Source organism: Diprion similis, chromosome 6, assembly GCF_021155765.1.
Source record: "Diprion similis isolate iyDipSimi1 chromosome 6, iyDipSimi1.1, whole genome shotgun sequence".
Lineage (NCBI taxonomy): Eukaryota > Metazoa > Arthropoda > Insecta > Hymenoptera > Diprionidae > Diprion > Diprion similis.
The window spans coordinates 23,832,449-23,855,580 of NC_060110.1; the positions used below are offsets into that span (position 1 = coordinate 23,832,449).

The following is a 23,132-nucleotide window of genomic DNA, read 5'->3' on the forward strand; positions in this document are numbered from 1 at the left end:
CAAAAGATTTCAAGAATTTCAAAGGATTTCGAAAGATTACAAAAGACCTCATGGGATTTCGAAGGACTTTTTCAAAGGAAAATTTCAGATTCCAAAAGATTTCAGAAGATTTTCGGAAAAGTGTACACCAGATTTCCCAAGTAATTAACCCCTCGCTCCAATCTAATGCAATTCCTACGATCAGGATTGGTTAGGATTATACAGGCGGTGAGAACAAAATCTGACGTATTTTTTCACGTCGGTTAATTGTCAATTTTTCGAGGCGAAATGGTTCTTCAACGGTAATATATTTCAAATGAATCGCGGGTCGATGTACATACATACATTCTTTTATTATAGGGATTTCCTTATCACAGTCCAACAGGACTTTAAAAAATAATCACTTTACCATTGACCAATCCACAAGGTCAAGATCGTTTCGAGTGCTGTTTTACAGTTCCATTTCTGTAGAAAAACGTGTAGCCAGCAGGATCACTTGGCTGACTGGCGGAAAATCTAAGTAAAGCGGAACGTATTCTGCAGAGTGACGATGAGCCTGCAGTAGAGGGCCGAGTAGGAAAAGGTAGAGAAAAAAAAGTATTTTTAGTACGTACGTACGTAATAGGCATACGTTGAGTTTTTTCCCCTACTGCTTGACCTTCAGTAAATGTTGCACAGCGGCCAAGACCTGCGGAGCATACAAGCTTATTCTCATATCTATTATACCTGCAAAGGTGCAAAGGCGTTGGGGTGCGGTGCTGCGATGCAGGGGCGGGAGGGGGGTACAGAGGTACAGAGCTTGTGTACAAATGGTCAGGTATGCCTTCGGTAAACCGACGATTGCCGAAGCAAACCGAAGTATCAGCAAGGCAATAATATTCCGGGTAAGGTTGGACGAGGTGGGGTTAAGGTGGGAATAAAATATAAAGAGGGGATTGACTACATGGAGTCAACGTTCCTTCCAGGTCACCGACCACTATCTCTTCCTCAGGCCGTCGAACGGTCCTGCGGCCGTCTTTTCCCGATGGGCTAGCTGAGCTTCGTTGTACATTACTCGCCTCGTTTGCAGCCTCTTTTTACCTCGGTTTACCTGCATCTCAAGGATTCTTCAAGTACTCATCAATCGAGCTGCGAGATGTATGCAGCGTGTCAAACTTTTGTACAGAAAAAAGAATTTGGTGTATGTACACCAGTTCTATGAGCTTGAATGCAGTCGAAAGGTCAACTTTGACAGGAAAAATTTGTATGGGGGACCTGCAGGACTCATACATAATTGAATTGAGGCCTTTTTAGCAGGTCATTGTGACCTCTTGTAAAGTATAACGATTTGCTCGGTTAAAAAAGATAAATTATTCGAACCGAAGGTAAATTACCCCATCATGCAGAAAAGCATGTACGGTAATAACAAGCCATTTATTGCATGCGAAAAAAAAATTTCGTCGATAGTTCGGCTGACAAGTATTGATTATAGAAGGCGGTACAATTTCGAAGAACGAACATGAAATGTAGATGTCGGTATGATTACAGTATTAGGCATACTGCAATATAATCAATGATCAACTTCGATAGGAGATTCCAAGGTCTCCTTGAACTGGTTGTGCAATTGCTGTGCCACTGCAGACACAGCTGAAGACAATCGACGACGGATTGGAACGCCCACCGTGCAAAATGGTGTACGAAAATAACCAGCGAAATTATTTAAAAAATCAGATTTTTCCGTTATTTCATACTATTAGGAATCTCCGAAATGCAGTAAATTTGATTAGGCAAAGCGGTAATTCACATTTTTGAATTTACTTTTTCACTTCCAAATCACTATGAAATTTCAAAATAGTAATCCCCCCCCCCCATATTTTGCTACGCTAACGTTACTAACTTCAGTCTCATAATTTTTCAAGGCTAAGGAATTGCGAACTTTCTTTGTTTTGCAGTTGTCTCAACGAAATAGTTAAATTATGTATAAGGTATGAGAAGCAAGTTTGATCTAGAATAGTAAGACGTGAATTCCAGCATTCGTACATCGTCTTTGTTGCGTCTGTATTTTCAAATGTCATAATTCGAAGAAATACGACAGCCACAAGGAATAGCGAAATCAGGTTGCTTCCGATCCGTCGGCAGAGGTTGCAGCGCAGCAGGATGAGTCTGCATCACTCGGACTCGCTACCACCTTCTCTGCTTCTCGCCGTCGCGAATCCGGCTTCTACTCGCTCTTCTCGGCCATAAGACTCGAATATCCGGTTTAAAGTTACGTACGGTCGGTACATGGGTAGGTAATCGTACGGTTACGCAAGTCAGCGGTTGCCGTCGATCGGAGTGGACGGAGAGACATTCATAGGTAGATAGAGGAAGAGAAAAGCAGCGGAGAAGATGAGAGAGAAAGAGAGTGAGGAAAACAGAGCGGACAGCGGTGTGAAGAGAGAAAGAGAGGAAAGATGGCTGGGTGGAGGGGTAGACTGAAAGAGAGAGAGAGATGGAGAGACTAAAGTGTATGAGGTGGATTCCGAAGTGTTGCGTTATAGAGTTTCGACCAGTGGGTATATGTATATATACTTGCTTTTCCGCTGCAGCCCTTTCTTTGCAAGGTGGACGTTGTCCTAAAAAGGTTATCGCGTCATCTCTCGAACTTGTGCACTTATGATTACACGAAGTTCCAATCATAGGGTCTATATATCGTATTACCCACAGGGCATCCTCACAGGGCGGTCAATTCTTCTTTTTCAGTTTTTTTTTCAAGAAAACATACTTTGTTGATACGTCGTAAAGCGATCTCATAACAGGTAGTCAAAATAATCGATATTACTACGCTCGAAACAATAAAGTCTCGTAGCTTTTATTCCGTCAATGAAAAACTACTTCAAAAACACCTAACTGTATGTAATGTATAAAGGACTGATTACGTTTATTCAATTTTGAATCTGATATTATAACGTCACGGTGAATATTTCTGATTCTATATGATATAGCTTTCATTCGACTCAATAAGTTTTAATATATTTTTTAATAGCAATTGGTATATACCCGTGCCTAAATATTTCTATGATGTATGATATTGGTATAATACAATATTATTGAAATCCTGACGGAAATATGCGACGGTACATTTATCATTAGACACACAGATCCGTATTTCGTTTCTTATTCGAAGTGAAGTGCAACACAAGTATGAGACGAGTTCACACGTCGAATGTGCTACCTAAATTAGTATCTGGATTGATGAAGTCCTGCAACTATACCTATATAAGTGGAAATATATTATGCATACACGTGTGAAGGTAGTCGTAAGGTGAGGGTAAAGAATTACGAAAAACAAGAATAAATCTCGTCCGTACGTTGCTGACGTAGAAGGTAAAAACGCAAGCGAAAAAAAACGGGGACAAAAAATGTAAAAGATATTTCATAAGTGTAGAGATATAAGTATACGTACATTGATTGTGCCGTATATGATATACGAAGTTATATACTTGCATACATCACAGATGTATCCAATCACACGTTCTATGCATGATTGTGCGCATTAATTTTATCCCTGGACCTATCTACTTTGCAATGAACTTTGCATTCGTGATGGATCGAAAAAAGTTAATGAAAAAAGCCGAATAAAAATTTGCTGATCGCATGCAATTTGTGTATATACGCATCTACGTATGATTAATATTAACGAGCCAACATCGTGTGATGCATGGGATGACAGGAAAATGATCATGTTTCTATATCTTTGCGTAACCGTACTATACATAAAGTCACAAAGCATCTTTTTCGACGATCTGGAAACTCTTTTCAATACTCAAAGTATGTATCATCAATTAAACTCAACGGAGTGAAGATACAGAGCAACATTTCCACGGAATATGTTGCAGTGCAACCCGTTTATCGTTCATCCGTATGCATGCGCATTTTTCATTGTTGATATTTCTCAACAATTTCGCTATGATACAAGCAGAACTTACGTTTCACCGAAGCATTGACGAACAAAAAGCCTGAAACTTTCTTATATATTGTAAATCGGTGTGTACCTGCTTCGTTGCGGTTGGCTGCACACCCCACAGTTTTATTATTATCTTGGAGGCTTTGACCAGTCCGGGATTAGCCATGAAAATTTCGGTGCATACACCGAGCGGACAAAGCCTTTTAGAAAATGCTGCAGGTGCAAGGACTGTTCGCAATGTATCATAAAAATCCCAATCCCAGAATCAAATAAACAGAATAACGCAACGAAAAGCAGTTCCAACGAATGCGCGATCTGCACTCTTACGTAACCCATGAACCAGCATTACCATACCTACTAACCTTCTGCACAGATACTGCAGGTTCTTCTGGTTCTCAATCTTGATCACTTTCCAGAGCATATCTTTATTTTGCAGAGATCATTGGAGATCGTGAGACGTTATTACGAGAAGCTACTGCGCATAAGCCAATTCCAAAAACTTTATATAACCCATTGGGCTCTGCACTTGTGGATTCAATCAGGATTGGATTAGGCCAAGATTGCCCGGCGGGCTTCGAATGTCCTGCAGGTATACTTGGTCAGCCATGACGGTCAAAACAAAAAGAGAAACCTAGAACGGCGTGGCCGTAGCGCCGTTGGATCTCGTTCGCCCGGTACCCCGCCGACCCTTCGGACACAGTGGCCAGTGGCCGGCGGCTGCTCTTACGGGTCTCCCACTTCAGCTCTCCTGCGTAGATGGAGTTACGTAACCTTCGCGGTGCTTGGTCCAACCTGGTCACCGGCCAACCGAGTCTAGATATGGGTGTGTGTACGTGTATACAGTCCCTATCTATGTGGGCACGCACTGCATCATCATCCACTATCTGCAAGTCGTTGTTCATTGGCTTCACAATCCGATTATACAGTAGATAAACGATACAATAAGTGATCGAAGAAAAAACCTTTTCTTGTTTTTCCAATTGTCACCAATTCCTGAGGAATCCGAACGTTTCGAGCGTTGAAAAAAATTATCCGAACTTCAGTCTGTTCGATATATTAATCCTGTATTTTCAGGTACTGACCAAATGCAGAATTTCGTCATCAATGAGGTTCTCTGCTGAAAATCCTGCCCGGCCTTTCCATTGGCATCAATAAATCAGATGGATGTTGGACGATAAATTATACATAGAAAATTGTCATTTGTACCGCTCATATGTGCCTACAGACAAGATGATAGATTTACTCTTTTCCCAAAAATTGCTGCTTTGAGGTACGCTTGACGCGCTTTACCAAGATGCCCGAGATACGAGACAGTGAAATTGGCTCTGACACTTGAGTTTTCCTGCTAATTCTATACCCGTGGCAGAGCGTTACTCTCTTTCTTTCCATGCAGACGTATTATACATACGTTTACGCATGTAGGTAAGCAACAGGTGGTTCTCGTGCTGCAAAACGTATTGCCAAGGCATGGGCATTAAGCACAGTTATCCCTGACGGAAAAGAATGTATGATCTCCTTCCGTCGGTTCGTAGCGAGGGGTACGAACGAACGTCGGACCATCAAACTTCTTCTAGTTACGCGTAGGAATTCCTCTAGGCTCCCTCTGAATAGGTTGTCATTATGCAGCTTTACGATGCCCTGCATGCCAGTTATACGTACTTCGTAATTACATACGATAGCAGTGCACGTGGCTTTGCGATTGCGTAAATTATACAGAGTATACAGAAACATCTATGCCACATTACTTATACTACCTTGCAATTAATTGGGGGGCGACGGGCTTTCGGCTTTACTTGAAAACACTGCGCAAGGACAGTGTGGTTTTCGTCACCGTAAAACCATATTCCAACTATTTCGAGAACATCACTACCATGATCGTATGTATAATAATAGCATGATAAATGATATCAAGCATACGGACGCACTCATAACTAACAAGTGTCGTTAACGCAAGCATCAATCATGGCACCGCTTCATATACGTCAACTTGAACAGGTGCATATAAGGGTGTATATTTCATTGTCAAAGGTTAATGAAAAAGAAGTTTATATTAAAAATTTACCAGTATGACATGTTTATAAATATAATACGAATAGCTCGGAAATTGCATCCATCTAATTCAAATATGTTTTTTTTTTACCGTTGTTTTCTGAGATAGATCAATACTACGTCATCATTACATTGCAGTTTCGACTAATATCAGAATATGAACGTAGGTAGACCTTGTTTGAACGTGTTTGTTTGTCCGACGTTCTGTTTTAGATATAGCAAAGGTAAACAACTGTCCAATCTGGCTACCTGGTTTTCAGAAATACAGGAATAAAAACGACACGTGGATGACCGTCGTAAAACAAAACGTAAGCCGAAGCTTGCGGTCGATTCTCAGACGTTCTAAAATCGTTGCATCGAAAGAGAGGCGAGGGGGCAAAGAGCGCCGATTAAACACTCTGATGCGGGACAACAGTATGTAGGCCCCTACATATATGTACATAAAGTAACGAATGCGCGCGTCGATGCTCGTGTGCTTACAATGAGATTGTGTTAAGCTTAAATCCCCCACTACGTCCAGCTATTCGTTTCCTTGTCGGTCCGACGTCGCTCATGGACGCACCTGTCTCCCTTTAACCACCGTTACGGCTTCGTGGCAGCAGCCAATCGCTACTGAGCAGCCAACAGGTGATCCGCCAATCACATTCTTCGTATAAGCGTCCATTGCTCCTCCGGCGATGAGAACTTTCAACAATAAGTCTAGAGTTTGTACGACTTGGAGCGATATGCCAGACGGTCCCGTTATAATATATAAATATATACCTATATATGTATGGCCAGCGGTGTTGTTTTCAATTTTAGTCCACGGGGACAACTTGTTGCGTAGATATGGAACAATTTCGTCGCGAAGGGAGGAGAACGGAGGAACTGATATTAAAACCAGCTCATTAGGGTGTCAGCCTTGCGTCGAAACGTATAAGAAATACACCGGACGTGCCGAATCATTCTCATCACATCACTCGCCACAGCTGTAATCAGAGCTCATTACCTACCTGAATTCCGCAATTTATATCCATTGGTTTATTCACGTAAAACGTGTCAAAGTTCGAGGCCCTGAAATCCTGTACGTCACACCGATGATTTATACGCTTACATACCTTTTAATTATAGCAGGACTATACAGACTTAGACGCAGTGAAGAAACGAAGGGAATGGAAACATTTTTCTATAGTCTGGGATTTGGAAAATTCAGAATATCCCTAAATCTACCGTCATATTTAATTATATTTAGTATCTGCAGTACTGTTTATATCCTGATCAATAATCGTTAACATCGTACAAGGCGAGAGATAATACGTGTGGGAATGCCACACGCACCGATTCGGAAATTTCCACACACATGTATTAAACACAAATTGTGCATCATCGTACAGTTGCGAAGAGATATCTGTAAGATTGAATAAATGTAGGCAGCAAATAAATGATCAATCTATAGTAATTCGATATTTTGAGAATATACAATCTATCTAGAAACTATTACAAAAGCAAATTCCCCGTGAACAAGCGGAAATAAAACGGCGCGCCGAGCCTGCGGTGCGTCCGCCATTACGGCGAGGGAATCTGCCAAAGACAGAGAGTGATCCAACAATAATGCTCGATTTACACCGAGGCCGTCGTACGTTAAGTGCAGCGATGTTGTGGCGCTCGCCGAGTCGGATATAATCTCGTTAAATTTTGTAAAAAGCTGGAGATGATAGAGGACAAGACGCAGGAGGTAAGATGCGGACGGATATGCGTTGCTCGGAGAAACGGCGACTGCGAAAAAGCGAGGAGGGGGGGGGGGACGAAACTAGGCGAGAAGCTCCGTCGCCGAAACTCTCCTTGGGACACGTGATTACGTGAGAAGTAAAGGTAGGCATAGGTAGGTAGGTATACCCTTCTTGCTCATCATCAGCCATTGGCGCACGGAGTTGAATATCTGCGCACCTGGATAATAAAGCGACGTTCGCCAGCAGGCAAGCAGTCGGGGCAGGTAGGCGGCCACCTTTCCTTTCCCTTCGCTTACCTGCCTGGCATTTTCACTGCGGGACAGCGGCAGCAGCTCGAGCCGAAATCGCGTCGCCGCGCGCACCCCACGAACGCCGGACGAATACATACATCCTTCGAGGAACAGAAAATACATTGTAGGTACGCATAAAGCGTACGTGTGTAGGTACGCAATATTATATACACGTGAATACACAACGGACGTACAACCTGTGTTTTTATTATATATATATGTATGTATACATATATATTTTTTTTTATGCACGATTTTATCCGATACCTAAATCTTTTCTCTCGTCGATCGATCAATCCGTACGCGAACCGAGTTGTAATACCCGTTTCAACGGGGAGTGAACAGTGAAACGTTTTCATCGGTGCAGTGGTGTTCTTCGCTGCTGTTTGTGGGCATTTGACGATATGAATTACTCGATATATGTTTTATAACGAAACGCTGTAATCGTCTGATATACAGGTAGAGAAGAATTACGGACGAACGGTGCCGCCGTTCACGGGTCCGGGGATTTCGAACGGTTTACAATAATCCTAGTTGTACCCAACCAGGGAAATAAATCGACCAATCAAGCTTCAGCTATACTTGCAGTACGTGTGTGGGAATAAATTAATATTGTGAAATTGTAAAAACCACAGGTGAGAAGAATATAGCGTTGTTGGGAAGTGTTGCGTATAACCTATACAACCGTCGAAGAAGTATTCAACACCTGGCCTGTCTTTATACAGTACGCGAAGCGGTATATCTTCGTACATAACCTTAAATCGGAGACCGACTGCGATTCCGACGTGATGATTATGACGCCGTCTTGCCGTATATTGTGAATTATTCAGTGTGTTCCAAGTGCAGCCCGCTGGATCAGGATTCCGTTATAAGATTGGCTCTCTCTCCCTATCTCTCTGTTTCTCTTTTCCTTCCTCGTTCCTCGGCCCGCATTCTCTCGGCAATTCCCAAACACATATGCGTATGCCGATAACTTTCCACCACTTGTCACACTCCTAATCCTGTATTATAATAAAATTGGTGAGGGTGGTGCTAGTGTTGTTCTTTCACCGTGGTTACGGGCTGATTCTGATATACCTACGCACGACCGGAAATGCAGATGATGGCCGGAAGAGGGCCGACGCACCTGGTCGCCCTTTACGTGGCCACCGCCGGACAGCAAGGAAACGCGCTGGGCTCCGACGAGGAGGAAATCACGCTCCTCGTTTACGTCCTGATCGACGCTCTCCAAAACAAGGTATAAAACCCGAACGCATCCGGGCGTTATGTAACTTCTGATACGAACGCTACGGTAATGTTATGTTATGTTATGTTATGTTATGTACCCGCCTGTTGATTGTACATATTAATTACATTCGTGCGCACCACGTTATCCATGGTTATACACGTACCACATGCCGTATAACACACGACTGTGTTCGCACGCAAAGTAAAATCGGCGAACACGAACGTACGTACGGAATGTCCCAGGAGTTGTCGCGTGCTAGTCACTAGGAAGCAATGTCAACAGTGTGAAGAATCGCGTCCTCTGCATGTGATAACTAGATTACCTTTCTCTCCTTTAGAAATACGCCAAAATCGTCAAGCTTCGATCGGCGGTTCGAACCCGGAAAGCGATTAATTATTGTGCCAGTCAAAACGACTTTCTGCCAAAAACACGACGGGCTTTTAGCTCATCCTTCCAACTCATTGGAAAATCCCACCCGTCTTTGCATATTCAATTTGCTTGTGCAAGCATTTATACTCGAGAATTCACAATGGCGCGCTAATGCGCTTTTCGCGTCGTTAAATTCGAGTGGTGCAGACTTTTAACAAACTTCGGGTACACAGACAGTAACCGTGGGTATTTGTTCGACGTTGATTTATTACGCACGGTTTATACTTGAGTTATAGTCAGATTTTACAGGTTTACGTTCTTTACGTACGGTGCTACAGTGTTCCATTGTACCTTCTTGAAACACCTTGCTTCATCATTTTTTCTACCTCAATGCGATGAACATCTTTTCGTAGCTCACAATCGGTTAATTAAGGGGGGCCTTGGTCGATTTCGACGTTGTCGCACGAATATGAAACGGAAAGCCGTAACGGAAAGAAAAACGGCTCAACGGCTCCATTCTATACACAATTCTGAACAAAAACACTCCTAAAAATTTTCATTTGACGCAGAAATAAAGAGATGTCACGGACTCTACGAAGTCGCTATAGTATATTATCGTCGTTCTCATTATCTCGCGATGCATTAAGCCATTAACTGCTCTTGAGGAATCATTCCCAGCGGAAAAGTTATTCTGATATAAATATGTAGACACGAGAATCGTCTAACGATTTAATTTGTACAATACATGTTTGATGTGAATGTATAAAATAGTGATAAAATATTTCGTTCTTGTGGTGTACGTATGCAATTATATGTTTCTTATTATTCTATATGAAGAAACATTGGAGAAATTTTAACAGTATAATCGACGGCGAGTGTCTTTAATGCCTGGTAATATTCGCCCCGAGGAGTCAGTCTCAGTTTCGGTTCTACGGTGAATAATATTTTTATCTTTCAATACTAATCGTAAAAGCTGAAAATTGACGCGGATCAACGTTACTTACACATATGTACCTATACGCAATCTAATGTCCACATTATGCGGAGGGAGATACATAAAAATTTTGCCTTATAGGTAGGTATTTCTTATAATCGAACTGCGGACGACATTGTGGCAGTCATTTCGTTTATAACAGAATAACAGGTTTTTGAGTATCTAATGTACTAGGCGACAGGATACCTAATCAGGGAAACCAGTTTTAATGCGATAATGTATTTATCAAATTTCTGAATTAGCAGTGTACGTATATACATACAGAGCCTCTGCTTTTCTATAACCATTGTAAACGTATTTTGTTAGGAGAAACATTGCGGTTAATCACTAATGAAAATCAGATCACACCTGACCACATATAAAACAACGTGCATATGGCTTGACGATTTTGTAAGACGTGAAGGATTTCAACTCTCACTTATCAGTTGCGTTGTTGCGTTATCACTTATCACGGGATCATTAATGTGAGGGTTCTTCTTATATATTGTGCCTATCCGTAGGCATACTTATTATATTATACGTGGGTAAGTGTAGAAAAGGTGGTTATAGGTACAAAGTCGCCAGCATGCATGTCTGTATGTTACACACGTATGGGATATTCCACGACTTCTTATAATCTTCTGTCATCGATTTTTCCCCTCCCCCGAAAGTGGTATGTTATAAAGCATTCCGATTACTTATCAGTTTAAAAATATTCGAAAGAGTTATCACTACGTCTAGAGCAGCTCGAAATAATATACATTTTCTTAGCAGTATATCAGCCAATTCAATAAACCTGTCTATTATAAAAATTAAAAATATCATACCAACAGAATCAGGTTTTCCATTTCAATCCTACAGACACAGTGCAAATCAGAAAAATTTTCAATCGTTGCCTCATTCTCATATACAGGGATGTTTTTTTTTTTACATAATAGTAGAATAATTTAACGAGAGTAAAAATACTCGAAGATGTTGAGAGCTGGTAACTTGAGGTTCATTGGGCATCGAATGCCCTTTATACACGCTTATGCTTGTAGTGACAACCAATGAGTCGAACCGAGAGATACGATGAGTTACATAATCTATTTGACATACGTTACTGCCGCCCGGCAACTACATATATACATACAAATAGGTAGTCCTCAATAGGTATACTTAGTAAACACCTTATGTATAATACTTACTTATCAAGTACTATACCTGCAGCTAACCACATCGTACGATTCCTTCACTTCCGCGACACGCATATCACACAGCTTATAATCTACATTAACTAACTATATTTTTTGAAGTTCGAAAATGCGGGAGAGGAAGCCATCCATCATTCTTACGAAGAGACTAAATATTTGCCGACGGCTAGGCCATAGTTTTCGCGATGATAATATTAGTATAATATATTTTTTTCAATCCAGATTCTTATAACGAACAACTTCCATTTAAAAATCAAAATAATGGGTGAAATTTTTTCTAGCAATGACATACTAGTAGAATAAACCGGAACAACATACAATGAAGTGATGAATATCACGCGGCTTGGCTTCTACAACACGGATCGCAGCTTCGGCACGGCTCCATCTCATTTCATTATACGTTCGGTTTAGGTAGGCTCGATTTGGCCAGGTGAAACTAGGACGGTATAGAAAGCTTGCTGGTATTTCAACTTCGACGAAAAAAAAACGAGACGGTCATTGACCTAATTTATTTTCACGCTTTTTTAATCGCCAATACACTGATTGGTATACAAGGTGATATACGTATATAAACGACACTCGTGATGCGTGATTTGTATAGACATTTGCCCGTTATTGAAACGAAATGCATGTATAGTATTATACAATCTTTTTCTGCATTATTACCACATCTTTAGGATACCAATTCAAGCTTTCTACTATGTGTACATATATTTCAACTCATCAAAATGTTCGAATCTTAATCCCCCCGATATGTAGTATGAACGACGTATGTATCTCGTATGACGTCACAAACATCCGCAAGTTTTCAATCCTGCGCCAGGTTGGTAATGCAGGGAACAACTATAATCGACGTAGCCTTCGTCTTTTGACAATACCGGAGAAAAAATTCTGCTAAATTTTTCCGTAAAAGTCGAGTTAATGTTCAGTTCCAATAATAGATCTCTTATTTGGTTGGTTACGATGTCATATTTTCCGCAGACATTCAAACCGCATTTGGGACTTTCGGTTATGGTGTTGACCAACTTCGTTCGAGTAGCCGAAAACAGTTAGGAAAGACCGAAAAGCCCTTGGGAAACCCAAGATGCAACACGCATGCGACGTCGGACTATCGCTTTAGAATATTTTAACCAATCAACTCAGCTGCCACGCATCGAGCTTTTCGTCGTTCCTGGACTGGCAAATCAGCGGGCAGCAGACAGGCGATGAGTACGAACGACGGGAGGCGGCGATGGAGAAGAAGGAATTGGAGTGGGAGACGGAAGTTGTACTGCCCGTCTTGACCCGTAGCTGTTGAAGAAAGACGGGGGGGGAGGTTCACATTCAACCTTGTCGTAGACTGCAGGAGAAACCTGACTTAAATTTAGACCTCATTGTATACCATTGATCTTTATTTCACCTTATGATTCTTGACGAGAACACGATAACTGTTACGGACAATTTCTATGAAGCTGAGCTAGCGGCAAAACCTTTTAAACTGTTTAAATTGAAAAAATGTGGTTCAGTTTTGTCCTTATTATTCTATAAAAGTATCAGGGGTTCAAAGTATTTCACAAAATCGTTATTTCTGGACTTTACTATAATATTATTCAAATTAACGTTATAAAACGTTTTGCTGCTAATTCGAGCTGCTAGCTTCAGGCTCCTCGAAATTTTGGTAAAGCTGATGCATTTCAATGAATATTTTCGTCTGACGTATATCTACCTTCTGATTTTTCCTTCGGTATGACAAACAAGTCAAAGACTATCCGTAATCACCGGGTAATAACCCACCGAATCCAAAGGCTAGAAATGAAGTGCGTCTGTCGTCGCTTCGTCTCGTTCTCCCGCCTCTTATGTAACTTGAAATAATAAAACAGCGAGTAAAACAGAATAACCTTAAGCTTGGTGCACACTGTAAGTTGTTTTTTTTCAACTATGTGTAGGATGCTTCTTTGGCGATTATTATCTCGATGTTTTACTTCATTGGAAGACGAGGTGAAGAATGTATGTTGGGATTGATATTATTGTGGTAGGTTTTTTGGTTTCTCATTTTTAGTCTATATGCCAAAATCAAGTATACTATATGAAGTTTCTGTCGTCACACTTCCGGAGTGATCGTGAACTAAAACTTCTGTGTATTAACAGCGATCGGCGGTCTTCCAATGCACTGCCTTTGGACTGGTTCGACAAGTTTCAAGTGAACTTACCACTTCATAATTATATGTTGCAACTTAAGCATGATGTAACAGCAGAGAGCTCAAGATGTATGTAAAAAGACAGCTATATAACGCGTTTGTCGATGTGAGCATTTGTGCGGACAGCCGTGACACCTGCGACCTTTATGGTAATATGAAAAATCCTGACGCGTTTTATGTTGACACTGTCTCTTATATTATGCTTTGATCGTCGTATCATTGGAATTTTGAGAAAATTTAATCGATGCGAAACCTTCGAGCAGCACTCGAAATTACAAAACTTATCAATCTGTATATGCGTACGGGGATCATTGTAAATTAATGAAAAGATCTTCGTGACTAATGACACATCGATACATCATATTCTACGCTCGAAGATGTCAAATTAATAATTTGCTCATCACCCCCTTCATATGTGCCGGTAGATGTGCATAATATATTTGATTGTGGATCTGGATAGGGAAGGATACAAAATTTTTATCTAGAATATGGACAATATAATAGTTAGGTGATTTTTTTCATGATTTTCATTAATGGTTCGATTTTCTCAGTCAATAATTCAAATTCCACAACAAGCACGGATAAGATAAGGTAGATGCTAAACGAATTTTTACCAAGTCCATTGAAATAATTCAGGGGATGCTACAGTCAGTCCTTAACGACTACGTTTTTAAATATTTCCTATATTTTAGCTATAATCAGAGGTTTTGCATATCGTAATGAAAAAACTTCATGATGGCCGTATTCTACATGCAATTTCGAACACAAAAACATATCAATACGTTTTGGCTTTAACTCAGTCGATAAGAACTGATTGTAGCATCCTTTTAATGTGAATATGTGACCGGTTGACTATGACTTCAATGAAAATTTAAACAAAAACCTGTTAGTTCGATGCTATTTATTGTAGGTAGGCTTGGAAATGGCGATTAAAGTACGCAGGTGCAGATTTTCCGGTACACGATAATGATATACTTATGTCAGTTTGAAAGATCCTCGAGATGCACACTTTGGTATGAATTCCCTTCAATCACATGCCATGTCTCTTCCTCCGAGCAAACTATGTCCCTGCATTCGTCAATATTTTAACGATTAGTGACTTTCATGTTATACGTAATTTCGTGACGATGGACTTTGCCGTACTTGGATCTTGGACATAGGACCTTTGGAACGACTTTGGATCTCTGACCTTTGCATGAAAAGATGCTAATTTGGTCTTGTTTATTAACAAGTGTGTAGTAGAGTAAAGTTTCCACAGTGAAGGGAGCTTCATACTCTGTACGTTCAGAGGCTCGTTTCAATCGACGTAGAATGACTTGCATATTTCGTACATATGTAGAAATATTTCACAACTATGCGGATTTTCTTGATTCTCGTTATTCCAAATCTCTGACAAATTTTCTTCGACGCATATTCGCGGGAAAAGAGATCATCAGATCGAAATATGAGGCTTCAGGGCTACAAGATGAGTGCAAACGTTGCTAATGCTGCGCAAGGTCCTGTATGCCTACAGTAGATAATAACTTGGCGAACCTGATGTCGCAAAAGGTTCGTGCGTGACTGTTTGTTAGCAGTTAAAGCAGCTGCTTCTTGCAAACATCACCGCTGCTAGAGCGACGGGTATTAGATGGCTTCTGATCATCGGCAAGGCCTTAGTTGTTATAGCATAACGAACAACATGGGAGATCAGGAGATGATGTGCGTGTATCCATGGACCGTCCTCATAGGCGCGCCCATGCAAGCTGGTTACATAAACGTGCAAAAACGTACTTGACGAATACGTGGAGTGCATATGTATGGGGTGTCCGGGCAAAATTCGCATGACGAAATAGCGGAGGTCATTTTTTACACTCACATGACTACTTTGTTTCAAAGTACTTATACACCCTTCCACCTTTCTACTATTGCACGTATATCTACTTACTTTTGCAGTTACGTAGATATAAACGTTTCGTTTTACCTCTACCTCTACAAGCTATACAATTCACGCTTTTAAGCAATGCGCGATTCGAGTTGGGTGGAAACGTGACCTTGAACTTCATTGCTCTATCATTCCTTAGTGGCCTACCTACGTATTTAATAATAAACATAATCTCTCGACGCCATATTCGGAGTACATACCTGCGCGAAACCACCGAGATGCAATGTTGTCGTGTAATACGTGAATTCTGAAAATTCTTGACTTCTCTCAATTATTCTCTCCGCATGCCCGTTTTGTTTCGAAACTTTTTGCTACCTGAATTTTTTTCTTTTACTCCCTTTTGGAGGCATTATTGAAATCTTAGACTGCGGTTGTCTTCAATTCGGAGAATTAGTGAGACCACAATTATACGTAATTTCTTTCTCTGGGACTTATCAAGACAAAATGTCTGTAATTTTAACTAATAACTGCAGTGCCGTCCGATTGAATAACTTATAATTTATCCTTATCGCAAAGTGATTATTACGCTATGGAATATGGAGTTTACGATAAGTAGTCAGGTGAAATTAGACTAGATAAAACAAAAATCTTGATAATAATACCGACGATGAATTTATATACTTACCGTGGGCCATGCTATACTACCAGTTGAGAAAACTGTTCATGCCAAAGTAATTGATTTCTTTGTTTGCTCACTCGCCAATATATTTGCATTGTGAATCGTGAAAATCATGCCTTGAGTGCTTATTTTGTCATGGTACTATATACATCGTGCGTCAAAAGTTGGTACCTCTAGTGGTATTCACTTAACCACACATGGTTACGTGAATTATTTTCTTCGTGTGCGAAATAATTATTACCGCGTGCGGAATTAATTTCTGAACGCATGAAAAAGTTTGAATCATGTTTCCGGTTGGTTTGACTATTACGCAACCTGGTTTAGGATATGAAACGCGTATTTCTGAAATTGTATAACGTTTTCGTTCGTCGTGTGAATTATATAGATATGATAGTACGAATTCAACAAAGGATTCCCTTAAATAAAAATCAGAGTATTATAGTTCAGAGTGTATAAATACGTCAGAGGCATTCAAGAGTTTCGAAAAAATCTGAATATACGTTATACTTCTTAAAAATATATATTACTAAATTTCAGACAATTATCCTACAGTTGCGAAATAATGATTTTTTCTAGAAGTGAATCGCCATACGTTAACGTTACGAACTTCAATAGAGGCATCATACAAAAGTTATCACACCTCCATCTAGGTTATCATGTACCACATCCGTCATCATTTTAAAATTACATTCCGTATATATAACCCGTATTATAGGACAGTATTTTTATACAGTAAAATCCGGTTATACGACGCAGCGTCCCAATAAATAAATGCGGTGCGAATACTCGAATGACGTCGGTTGAGGTTGCGCAGTTATACCCAGTGAAGACAACTTACATTACAATTTCTTACACCCAAATTTTTGCAATCATAAGTAACAAATGCATAAATTAAAGTACGAAGGAATTATACAGGTGAAAACGAATATCTAAGTATGTGTTAATGAAATTTGACGAGTAGTATCACCTCTGGTGAGCGTCATGAAGTTAGTAACGTTACCGGAACGATGCATGTTTAGGAAAAATCGCTAACTCTCATCTTTATGACTTTCCGAAATTTAGCAAACCATTATAAACAAAATAGAAACTAATTCTGGAATAGCCAACTGCTTGAAAATCATCTTAAAATTGCCCAATAATAATTTTTTCACCTTGATGTATCGTTACCTTAACGTTACTAACTTCAGCCTCATATCCTTTGCGCCTGTTTTCCGGCAACTGTGGTTACACGGATGCGATTCCCAATAATAATAGTAATCACAACGATGCAGGAATCTTTAATTCACCACGCCATTTCTGACCCTCTCATACCATTTGAGGGTGCAACAAATAATGCCGTATAAGCGTGAGGTTGAAAATTCACCATTTATTGCAGGTTATGGGGAGGCAGCAGTACATCGTTCGGCCCATGGTGATGGACAGCGGAGGCGTCGGAGTCACCGGCGATAATGGCGTGCAGGTTGCCGGCAGCAGCGGCGTCGTCAGCGAGGCGGCCCTCGCCCATGCGCCAACCCTCACAGAGTCCACCCTCCGAGAACACGGAATCCCCTTGCATCAAGCCATCAGACAGGTACGATCGGTCATTGCAAATCCTTACACGCTTGTTATCCCTTTCAGTCGCTCATTTTTCAACTTAATAATTTCGCCTGAATTTTGTTACACGGGGGTTTTCAGGATCGCTGATCACGAATTTGAACTCAGAATTTGATCACTTCTGAATCCAAGATGGCGGATCCAATATGGCGGATGTAAAATCGAAAAACTATAAAAATTCGATGATTCTTGCCGAAACTTGTTACTTGCGGGTTTTTGGGGTTATACGAAGTAACAAAGATTATTTGAAGTTGTAAATAAACTAGATAAGGCTACGACACATGGAAAACTTTGAGCTTGGACGCTGAGCATCCCACTGTGACCGAAAGGGTTAATACACCACCACTATCGCTCTAGCGGCCAGTCTCATATTTCATGGTCGATTTACCATATTAGGGGAACTAACCTTTAGGTTATAACTTCAATGTGTTTCTAGTTATGTCGAAACCTCAATACCTCTACCCATTGCCTCAAAAACAAAACTTGAGAATCTTTATTGCTTTGTTACAGTTTACTGAATTTCAGATCATCCTAAAGTTTGAAATTAATAATTCTTTTTCTTCTGACAATGCATTGTTATCCTCACAGACTGCTGCGATCAAACTATCTAGCCAGGAAATATGATTACCATGAAATTGGAAAGACTTCAAACAAGTTTAGGCTGATCCAGGGTTCAGGCATCGTCTATAATCAATCGTTCGTAGGAATAACATTTCTTCATACAAGCACGGATGATTCTTTGGCAGACCGATAGACCGTTTCTTTTCACAAAATTAGATTTGTAACACAGTTGGTCATTTCTTTTTGTATGTCCAAGGATGAGTTAGCGCAACGCCAATGTGACGTCACGTTGGCGGTAAGTCAAAAGAGTGACTCATCAAATGAGACCTGGCCCCGTGACCTATGCCTATTATAACTCTTAATCCAAATCTATATGTCGAATCATTAGTCGGTCAATAGCGGTTTTATTAGCTTTTCCTTTTCTCGTTCTCACATTGGGAAGGATTAGAACCGCAACATTGAACATTTGCATTTGGCAGAAGTAATGTTATTGGTTATTATTTGTATAGTAGGTATAGCTTGTATACCTACTCTAATTAGTAATATCTGTGTGACAAATTCTTGTTAATTTTTCAAAGTAAAGCAATTTTTTACTTTCAAATACATATATGAATGGGATTTCATCTCTCCATCATCCGACATTGTGTATTTGCAAGTACAAATCGATTCACAGATTTGTTGAATTGAATTATTTCGTTTTGAACATTGAAATGCAACCTTCAATTGAATTATGAATGGTGGAATGGTTGAATGATCAGATACCGTATCACCATGCACCATTGTTTGGTTTTCACTAAGGTTTCAGAGTCAACACACGAATTAATCCTGATCAATAGATTGGAAAAGTTGTATAACATGAGAATAACGGCCGCGAGCGTTATAAAGCTTGTAAACCACCGAATGAATAATGTAGTGTTTGTTGTCCACCGTCAATAAAAGAGACAACGCACCACCATTCTTTCACCTTATAATATGATAGGCTGGAATTCTTAAACTAAGAAAAAATTTACCACACTATGTATAATACAAGTTGAAACTAGAAGGGGATTTTTGCGTACCCTTATATAATGTGTTTAGAAATACATAACTATCTCAATGGAATCAACGAACGGTGTAGGTATCATAACGATGTTTATCAAAGAAGTTTGTGATAATGTCTCAAGTGAGCGTGAAGTTTTGAATTCTTTTGAATTTCAGTCTATAATCGTAGTTTTGTCAGAACAAAACATCATTTCATATTCTGTAGACCAAAACTTGCGTTTCACAAAATGGGCACTGTATACATAGGTATATGTATACTCCAAACTTTACATTTATTTACTTTTATCTGGATGTCGGTGAAGCCTGTACGAAGGTGTATGCGGGTAGCAAGGTGCGGTAAGTTTAGCCTAACTTTGAGCACTATAGCGGTAAACGAATGGTTTACACCGTTTACACCTATAGGATGTACTCACACAACTCGCATGTATTATGCGTTTGCAAACAGAGTACAGGAGTGTCCATGCCATAGGCATATCGACAAATGCTATGCATATTTATAGGTACATACATATTGAAGATGCGGTTGAGTATGACAACCAGGAACATGTCTTATAGGGGCTAGTCAATAGTCTCATATCAGTAAATACCTCACATATATTTGGTTTATACGCATCTGTATAGGATACCCGAAAGTTAAACACAGTTAATGGACCACTTTTTCCATCCATTCAATTGCTACCGCCGTTTCGAGCAGGGAATTCCGGTTCCCTTCTATATATAAACACAAGGTGAAATTAAATGTAAGATATAAGATATAAATGGGACAAAATGTTGGATATGATTCATCCTTCTTGCGATATGAACAATAATTAACAATCGTAAGATATAATTATGATTACTTATTTATTTTTTAATCTGTGCAGTTCGAGGGCTGGTGGTCGTCGTTGACATGCGTTGCGGCCGGCAGTTCACCCCGCTTTGTGGTCGATGGACAGGCCCCGTTGCGGCAATGTCTTCATCCAGAAGCCTGCAACAAGGACCTCGACCTGCCTCCGCAATACACCGTCTTCCATGACCTACGCAAAGAGTTTGCCACCTGTTACTCATCCCAAGAAGACCTTGCCGCCCTCAGCATACAGGATATGCTACAATGTATCCTTTTATTTCTCGTTCTAAGCACCGCGTAACTATGATTTAGGAAGTTCAAACCTGATCTGAATTTTGGAGGGGGGAGGGACAATGTATGGAAAACCTGAATCACAGAACTATAGACCTATATTTGGAGTACACTGAGAAAAATTTCATTTTGTTATTGTTATCGCAAAGGAAATTACAGTAAACTGTGAACTATCGAAGTAACGTTTGAATGTTGTTGAATTGCAGGAAAATGTAGTACGTAATACAACTAACCGTATATGTATACATACTAAATTTTTTGGAAATTGAACAAAGACCTGTTCGTTTAGTTTGTTACATTTTTTTTAAGAAAACAATATGACAGGTAACCCTTTTATTGCACCAACATCAAATTAAGTCAACAGGCAAAAGAAAATGTACAGTACGATTGATAATATCAAAAATAAATATTAACGTGTAATAAATTTTTTGGTTACAGTTACCAAACAAATTTTCGTTTCAATAGTCAGGACCATATTTTTTGCTCTTATATTAAAAAAAATTCAAATAATTAAGGATCGTGTACTTGTAACCGTAACTAGAAATTCTTCTCAGTGTGTACAAATATTGGAGAAATATGCATTTGCTGCCATAGTACAGTAATATATCGTTCGTTTATCGCATATGTGCTTCCAATAAGGCGTATGCTGTGTTCACGGTGCATGTGCCCCCCTCCGCCCCTTTTCTCCTTGCTTGCCACTCATACCTTCGAGGCTCGAATTACTCGCTGCAGTCGCATAGAAACCAACTCGGCGTTTCTGGATTAATTCTAGGACTTAAGAACGGTTCAACGTTATTATAACGCGCTCTGGCAGACATTATTATTGTTTATTAGTGAGATGAACATATAGCTATGATAAAATTCCAGAGATTATCTCTCGCCACTGATCTTATAGACGTATATACATACATATGCGATACGGTTTGTCCGTCGGGTTTTCGTTTAGTTGGAAACTTCGTTAGGGTTCTTGTGTAGTTTGAAAATCTCAATATCATGCCGAAAACATTGGCTTCCATTCGTCATATACCTCGGCTAATTAGTAGCAAATCCAATGTTTTTAGGTGCGAATTCATTTTTCATATAACGTCACTTGTCCGTGACGCAGGGTGCGATTCTATCGAACAGACAAAGTGTACATATCATGTACTTTCGCAACTGATTCCCGGCGTCAACCCTGCCGAGTCATGAGGTTGAAGTTAGTAACGTTACTCATATAAAACATACATACATAAACATACTCATATTTTGAAAAATCAACCTCTTGAAAGTAATTTTTCTAAATTTCTATACAATATAAATTCTAACGTTACTAACTTCATTCAGCCGCCGATTACCGAACGAATCACACAGAATTCTCTGGTGTGTCAGGTGAACCTCCTTCGAATAGTAAAAGTAGTTTGCTGCAGTGTACAACAACGTGCATATATATGTATGTACCTGCGAAAGACCTAAGTGTAACCTTATATTACACTGGTGCAGGGCTGCCCCCGGGGGCGCCCAAGTCGTCACGTCGTTGGTCGTCTTATACCTACGTAAGTTAGCAAGTACGTAACGGTCGATGCGCATGCGCACTTCATCCGGCCCCTCTGACCGAGTCGAAACCGAGTCGAAACCGAGTCCCCGACGTGCCCCGATGCCCCGATACGAGCATAAGCGGCGAGCTTGACGGCTAGCGCTCGTTTCTACGTTGTACTTACTTACCACGACGACGACGACGGGAACGACGAGGAACCACATTGCCGACATCTGTACATCCGCGCGTTTCTTCATCCTCGTGAGATACCCTGAGATCGGAAGTTTTTTTGTACTTTGTATTTTTTTTTTTTTTTTTCGACGATCATAATAAACAAGCGCACGCGCGGCTAAGGAGGAGGAAGAAGCAGAAGAAGAAGAATAAAACGGAAGAAAGACTGAGAGGGAGGAAGGAAATTATTATACCTGAAAATATACAGCAGAAGTATAATTATCTTATACGAGATTCGACAACAAGTTGTATTCATAACCATATGTAATAACAACTACGTTCGTTTGCTACCTGGAATTTTACGTAAGTTGCAAATATTACTACTTACATGTATTTCGAATTTTTATCCGTATTACTTGTGTGGATATATACTTATATACGGCGACGCATCTTTTACCGCGATCTACGTATTATGTTCTTTAGTGTTTGATGGTAATTGTTTCAACGTGTAACTGAAATCTGTGGATTAGTTAGAAAATTATTGAATATACCGATTAGAATAGTCTTGGGGAAAACCAGTAAAATCAGATTCTCCATAGATATGTGGGAAGAGAAATTTTTGCATATTCAAGTACGAATACTGCATACTTTATATATTTATTATAAAAATTTACTAGAGTGGCATCGTAATATTTCGAACTGCT

The 23,132-nt window shown here is 40.0% G+C and overlaps 1 protein-coding gene and 1 long non-coding RNA gene across 4 annotated transcripts in view; one reads left to right on the forward strand and one right to left on the reverse strand.

Moving 5' to 3' along the window:
* Nucleotides 1-8,244: 8,244 nt before the first annotated feature.
* LOC124407099 lies at nt 8,245-22,089 on the reverse strand. The gene is made up of 3 exons (XR_006929288.1): nt 22,079-22,089; nt 16,933-16,938; nt 8,245-8,482 (listed from the first exon to the last, which is right to left on the reverse strand). It is a non-coding gene; the product is annotated as an uncharacterized LOC124407099 (long non-coding RNA).
* Nucleotides 8,476-23,132, forward strand: part of LOC124407096 (RNA-binding protein fusilli) — a 36,519-nt gene continuing 21,862 nt past the window's right edge. For 2 of the 3 annotated variants that reach the window (XM_046882919.1, XM_046882918.1), the window contains exons 1-3: nt 8,476-9,189; nt 17,808-18,002; nt 20,491-20,719. In XM_046882919.1, the coding sequence (XP_046738875.1) occupies nt 9,046-9,189; nt 17,808-18,002; nt 20,491-20,719 (568 nt within the window). In that variant the 5' untranslated portion in view covers nt 8,476-9,045. Of the gene's footprint in view, nt 9,190-15,574; nt 15,702-17,807; nt 18,003-20,490; nt 20,720-23,132 lie in introns of those variants that run through there. The other variant, XM_046882920.1, reaches the window with a different exon arrangement.